At 45.8% G+C, this 6,791-nt stretch overlaps 1 protein-coding gene and 1 pseudogene across 1 annotated transcript; both read right to left on the reverse strand.

Annotated features, from left to right (window-relative positions):
• Positions 1-279: 279 nt before the first annotated feature.
• Positions 280-1,431, reverse strand: LOC118653974 (annotated as a pseudogene).
• Positions 1,432-3,181: 1,750 nt separating this feature from the next.
• On the reverse strand, positions 3,182-3,762 carry LOC118653975 (riboflavin kinase-like). The gene has a single exon (XM_036305009.1). It carries the CDS (start codon positions 3,745-3,747, stop codon positions 3,304-3,306), a length of 444 nt encoding a protein of 147 aa, XP_036160902.1. The 5' UTR covers positions 3,748-3,762; the 3' UTR covers positions 3,182-3,303.
• Between the last annotated feature and the right edge of the window lie 3,029 nt (positions 3,763-6,791).

Genomic DNA, 6,791 nt, shown 5'->3' on the forward strand with positions numbered 1-6,791 from the left:
CCACGGTAACAGTCTACTGCAGGTCCATAAAAACAGGGGAGGAAGGAGCGCTGGGGAGGGCCTGTCATTTTAGAGGGGACTCCACCTCCACCTTGGCGGGAAGAGAGGATCCACGCAGGGCCCCAGCACCTCCCTCCTGCAAACAAGCTCCCTGCACATGCAAAATTCAGTCCCACCTCAGTTCCTTAAACAGGTACATCTCTGAGTAACAGGTCAACTCCCAGAGGAAATGTGTCCACAGAAAAGACTAGGATGGCCATCTGGTCACTCTGTGACCCATCATAATTCCAGGAATCAGGAGCTGCTGGACTTGGAGTGGAATGGCTCAGACCACATCCGCCGCAGGTCACCCTGTAAGTAGGCCATCGTGAGGAGTGGCAATAAGTAAATAGCACCAAATAGAGAGGAGGGCAGGCTGTGCTGCTTGGTGAATGAGAGATGCCACAGTAGCAGTGAGCAGACCTACAAAGTATCCGATGAGGGTGCAGTGAAAGTAGGAGACCTTCTGCATACATCCAGAGATGTTGGTGGGTCCAGAGGCGCCGCAGGAGTCACTGTTGGCTTGTTTTTTGTAGTTGTCATAACGAAGGACAAAGCACAACAGGAGTCCAGGCATCACAATGTCTCCAATGCCCAACATAGAGAAGTGACTGCCAGTGGAGCTCAGGAAAACCAGTTTCCCAGGCAGGGACAGGTGAGGAACATCGCGCCCAACATGGGCCCCAAGTGCAGCTTCTGGAAAAGCAATTGAGGGGATTGTCAGCCAGCTAGGTGGACGCCTTCACCATGACGTTGCTATTGAAGATGTAGGCAGAGGAAAACACCCAAAAGACACCATAGATTAGGAGCCCTGAGGGAAGCAGGTAGGACACCTTGAGGCTGGGCAGGCGGACGAAGGCGATCATGGTGACACAGAGACCCATGGCCAGGGTGTCCATGAGAAGCCAATGGCCAGTGAGAACCCAGATGAAGACAAGCATGACAGACAGAGAGAATGATAGTAGCTCAGAAGCAGTGAAATGTCCACAGCAACTAAAGGAAATCTTGTTCTGAGGTGAACAGGTCTTGTTAAATACTGGCACATCGGGAGAAGAAGAAAAACAAAAGCTATCATTGCAAGAACTACTGTACATATTGTAAAAACTACTTAAACTGAGTAAAGAAGAAGAAGATAGCTAGGAGAGAGATAGATACTTCAATTGGAAGGAACAGGGCCTGGGTAGAGTCAATAGTTTGGATACTATTATTGCTGCTGTTGCCACTGAAAGACACCAAAGAAATGTTACTGTCTTTCTCTTTCTCTTGATTTTCAAAGTCCACATTAAGGGACCTGAAACTACCGTAGACTATCAGGAGAATGGAAATAAGAAATGTAGACACTTGACTGGAATCCACCAGGGAATAGGCCCACCAGTAGGTCTGCTCCGTCATGGCGCTGACTCTCAGGGGCTCCACTGCAGGCTCCGGTAGGGCCTGGTGGCCGGGGTGAGGGGAGGCGGGGGTGGGGCGACAGGCTGGCTGGAGCAGAGCGGAAGGCGCCGCCACGCCTAGGCGGAGGCCGGGCGCTGGCTCCCTGGCTTGCTAGGCAGGCGGGCTGGGAAGGCGGCTGGGGCAGAGGCGGGACTCCGAGGCGTCTGATCCCTGGGCCCGGGCGGGGCGGGCTGCGCTCTGGGTGGGCCGCGCTCTGGGTGGGACCCCCTCAGGGCAGCTCCCCTGTGGCTCTAAACTCAACATGGCCCGGGCGGCGCTGAGAACAAGGTGCCCCAGGCGGGCGGACAGTGGGCCCTGCGCTCAGTGCGCACAGGGCCAATGGAGCACCGTGTTTGGGCAGCGGTGGCGGCGGCTGGGGGACATGGCAGGGGAGGAGGTGGCGGCAGCTGAGGGGGGCGCTAGGTGGTGAGGGGAGGCAAATGGGCTCACACCCGCAGAGGAGAGGAGGGCGGGGGCCACTCTTTGCTGATTTTTTGTTTAGAGGATTTATCTAGTGATGTCAATGTGGTATTAAAGTCCCCTACTATGATTGTATTGCTTTTGATCTCTCTCTTGCTATCTTCCAGAAGTTTTTTTTTTTTTTTTTGTATTTGGGTGCTCCTGCATTGGGTGCATATATGTTTACCAGGGTTATATCATCTTGTTGTATCAGTCCCTTTAGTATTATGAAGTGGCCTTCCTTATCTCTTGTTACGGGCTTCACTTTTAGGACTATTTTGTCAGGTATAAATATTGCTACCCTAGCTTCTTTTTCATTTCCATTTGCCTGAAAGATATTTTTCCATCCCTTCACTATCAGTCTGTGTGAGTTCCTTATTCTGAGGTGGGTCTCTTGTAGACAGCAAATATATGGGTCAGGTTTTCTAATCCATTCAGCTACCCTATGTCTTTTGATTGGAGCATTTAGTCCATTTATGTTCAAGGTTGTTATTGATAGGTACTTGTTTTGTTGCCATTTTCATTCTTTATGCCTGTGTTCCTTATTCACTTTCTATTTCTTCCTTTTTACAACATTCCCTTTAGCATTTCTTGCATTGTTGGCTTAATGGTTATAAATTCCCTTAGCCTTTTTTTCTGTGAAGCTCCTGATTTCCCTTTCAATTTTAAATATTAGTCTTGCTGGGTATAGTTTTCTTGGATTCAATCCCTTGCTTTTCATCACTTTATAAATTTCATTCCATTCCCTTCTGGTCTGATGTGTTTCTATTGAGAAAATAGTTGATAATCTAATGCAAGGGTCCTCAAACTACGGCCCGCGGGCCACATGCAAATACAAATATTGTATTTGTTCCCGTTTTTTTTTTTTTTTACTTCAAAATAAGATATGTGCAGTGTGCATAGGAATTTGTTCATAGTTTATTTTTATTTTTTTATGTTTGTAGTAATATTTTAATGCACAAAATAGAAAAAATACAATGTGCGAGTTTTTCCTCTTAGGTTTATAAGATATCAAACCTGCTTTAATACATTCACTTTTAAAAGCCTTCTGTTTAGCAGCACATGCTATACAAGTACATACACGCTAGTCTTTTACTATAATTAGTTTTCATTTCAAACTAGTGACTTGCCTTTTTACCCATAGCTTTATACATTTCATTTCCCTTATAAACACTTGATATTTCTAGTGGTAAATTTTAGTCAACATATTACATAGACAAAATCTGGATTTTTAAAATGAATATTGTTAGTACTGTAGCATGATGGGTTTAATTGAACATGAAGCATAATAATAATTACATTGTACTGCTTAAACTAAGTCACAGCTGTAGGATTTTAGAGAACAATGAATGAATAAGTAAGATGATTTTTTTATCAGTGGCCATTCATTATTTTGCTTTTTGGAACCTGGAAGAAATTGTCTTCTTTGAGCTTCAAATGCTCTGGTAAATCTAGTCGTTTCTTAGCTTCCTCAATATCACCTTGAATTGCTGAAATAAGTGACTCTAAAGAATCAAAGTTCTTTTCTGGTCCAAGGTAGCCAGCAATGGCCACATTGAGGATTTCCCCATAGAAGTCCTCTTTGAAGGTATGCATGATATGAGTTTCCATGGACTTCTTCGTGTTCTTGTAGTATGGGTTCCATCCTATGCTCAGCACCATCTTATGGACTTCTCCGGTTCCCACACTGGCCCATCCGTAATAAATGCAAGTGGACACATCAGCAGGAAAGTTGGCGGTGGGGATGCCCAGCTGCTTGGAGCAGCGGCCAAAGCCGCGCACGACCTTGCTGTGGCAGAAGTAAGGCAGAGGCTTCATGACGCTGTCCGCTCAGGTCTCGGGCTGCAGCCCAGTCCTCAGGTCCGGAGGAGCCGCCGTGGAGGTGGTGTCCAATGGGCTGCGAGGCGCCGAGGACACTCCGGGCAAGTCCCTCCCGCTGCTGATCCAACAGAAGCTGCCAGGCGACTGGGACACTGTGTGTCCGCCTCCCATAGTTTTTTTTTAAACTATAGTCCGGCCCTCCAACGGTCTGAGGGACAGTGAACTGGCCCTCTGTTTAAAAAGTTTGAGGACCCCTGATCTAATGGGTGATCCCTTATGTAGCTTTCTCTCTCTCTCTCTCTCTCTCTCTCTCTCTCTCTCTCTCTCTCAGCCTTTAATATTCTTTCTTCGTCCTTGATGTTTGCCAAATTAATTATGATGTGTTTTGGTGTCAGTCTTTTTGGGTTAATTTCTTTTGGACTCTGTGCTTCTTGGACTTGTGTGACTTTTTTCTTCCCCAAATCAGGGAAGTTTTCTGTAATTATTTCTTCTAATAGGTTTTCTATTCCTTGCTCAGCTTCCTCTCCTTCTGGCACCCTCATTATGTAGATGTTGTATCGTTTCATGTTGTCCCAGAGCTCCCTTAGGCTTTCCTTCTGCTTTTTTTTTTTTTTTTTTGGTGTCTTTCCACATTAGCACATTCAGACCTACTTAGTTCTTTAAGACTAGATGATTGACTCCTTCCGCTTTTTAAGTCCCCCCTCCCCCCAGTTGCTGCACCGCTTGGGTGTTTTTTCTGCCTTGTCTTCTAACTCACTGATTAGGTCCTCAACTTTTTCTATTCTACTGTTGAAACTTTCCTTTGCATTCTTTATTGCAGCTATGTCATTCTTCATTTCCTCTTGATACTTAAATGTTTTTAAATTTGGCTTCCATCCTTTTCAGCAGCCTTATAACCATTGCTCTGAACTCTTCCTCTGACAAATTGCTTGCCTCCATTTCATTTATTTCCTTTTCTGGTGATTCCTCCTTTCTTTCATATGGGGGTTGTTTCTTTGTCTCCCCATTTTTGCTCTTCCTTTGTGATTGTTTCTATGTATTAGATCAAACTGCTATGCCACCCAGATTCTTTGAGTTTGGCTTATATAGTAGATGTTTTGTCAGACCCAGTGGCACAATCTCTCATGTCTTCTGGGCTGAGTATTCTAGGGATACCCCCTACTTGGGATATTTGAGTTCTCTTAGTGTAGTTGGATCTTGAGTGTTATTGTCCCATTCATAGATGGAGTTACTCCTCTCAGGATGTCTGGTTATGTGGCTAGCTCTCTACCACGTTGAATGAACAGCACAAAATACAACTCCACACAACTCGACACAAAGAGAACAAAACACAAATGTACTCATGACACTTATAACCCCAATAAAAATGACCACCAGAGAAAATAGGATTAGGAGAGAGAAAAGAGAGCAAAAATAATATAGAGGACAGAAAAAAGGTAATATAGAATAAAAAAGGTGGGGGGGAAGTATGGGAAAAATATATAGGGAAAAAACACTACAAAAAACCCTCCAAAACAAATAAAGCAAACAAAGCAAACAACAACCACCCAGAAAAAGGGGGTGACAGAATCTGTAGAGGCAGAGCTTATATACAGAGGCAAAGTTAAGAAATTAAATGAAAAGTGGAAGGACCATGGTTCAGAATAGAGAAGTTAGGAAGAGAATGAGTGGATAGGAAGAAAAGAAAAATCCTATATAATAAAGAGAGGATATGCAGATTAACCATCACTCCACCATAAAGATGGCAGCACCCACAGCAGAGGCTGGGGTTTATATAACACAAGATGGTTGCGCCCACAGAGGAGGCCAAGTTCCTGTAACAAGCCGTAATGAGCAATCAGCAGGGACCTGAGGCTGTGCCCCTCAGTCCCCATGGGGCTTGCTTGACAGAGGACCTCAGGCCATGACCCCCACCTGGTGGGGCTTGATGGGGGACCTCAGGTCACACCCCTTGCCCAGCAGGGCTTGACAGGGGACCTGAGGCTGCACCCCCCCACCCAGTGCGGTTTGACGGGGGACCTCAGGCCACACTGCCTGCCCGGCAGGGCGTGACAGGGGATCTCAGGCTGTGTCTGCCACCCGTGGGGGCTTGATTTGGGACCTTAAGGTGCGCCCTCCTCACCAGCCCTAGCTGGGAGACCTCAGGCTATGTCCCCCACTGTGACACTGGGCCAGGGGACCTAAGTCTGCGCCCCCCCGCCCCCCCCCCGCCCCAGCAGAGCTTGACAAGGGTGGGACCAGCTAGGTCTGGATCTAGTCCAGTTGGGGGTGGGGGGCGGCCCGATATGGGTCTTTTTTAATTAATTAAATCTTTATTGTTCAGATTATTACATTTGTTCCTCTTTTTTCCCCCCATAACTCCCCTCCACCCAGTTCCCACCCCACCCTCCTCCCTCACTCCCCACCCACTGTCCTCATCCATACGTGCACGATTTTTGTCCAATTTCTTCCCGCATCCCCTTCACCCCTTTCCCCCGCAAGAATAGCCAGTCCACTCACTTTCTATGCCCCTAGTTCTATTATAATCACCAGTTCATTCTGTTCATCAGATTATTCACTTGATTTTCAGGTTCACTTGTTGATAGATGTGTATTTGTTGTTCATAATTTGTATCTTTACCTTTTTCTTCTTCTTCCTCTTCTTAAAGGATACCTTTCAGCATTTCATATAATACTGGTTTGGTGGTGATGAACTCCTTTAGCTTTTTCTTATCTGTGAAGCTCTTTAGTTGACCTTCATTTCTGAATGATAGCTTTGCTGGATAAAGTAGTCTTGGTTGTAGGTTCTTGGTATTCATCACTTTGAATATTTCTTGCCACTCCCTTCTGGCCTGCAAAGTTTCTGTTGAGAAATCAGCTGACAGTCGTATGGGTACTCCCTTGTAGGTAACTGACTTTCTTTCTCTTGCTGCTTTGAAGATTCTCTCTTTGTCTTTTCTTTTTTCTTTTTTTATTTTAATTAAATCTTTATTGTTCAGATTATTACATTTGTTCCTCTTTTTCCCCCCCCATAACTCCCCTCCTCCCAGTTCCCACCCCACC

Source organism: Myotis myotis, unplaced genomic scaffold (genome assembly GCF_014108235.1).
Source record: "Myotis myotis isolate mMyoMyo1 unplaced genomic scaffold, mMyoMyo1.p scaffold_m19_p_4, whole genome shotgun sequence".
Classification (NCBI taxonomy): domain Eukaryota; kingdom Metazoa; phylum Chordata; class Mammalia; order Chiroptera; family Vespertilionidae; genus Myotis; species Myotis myotis.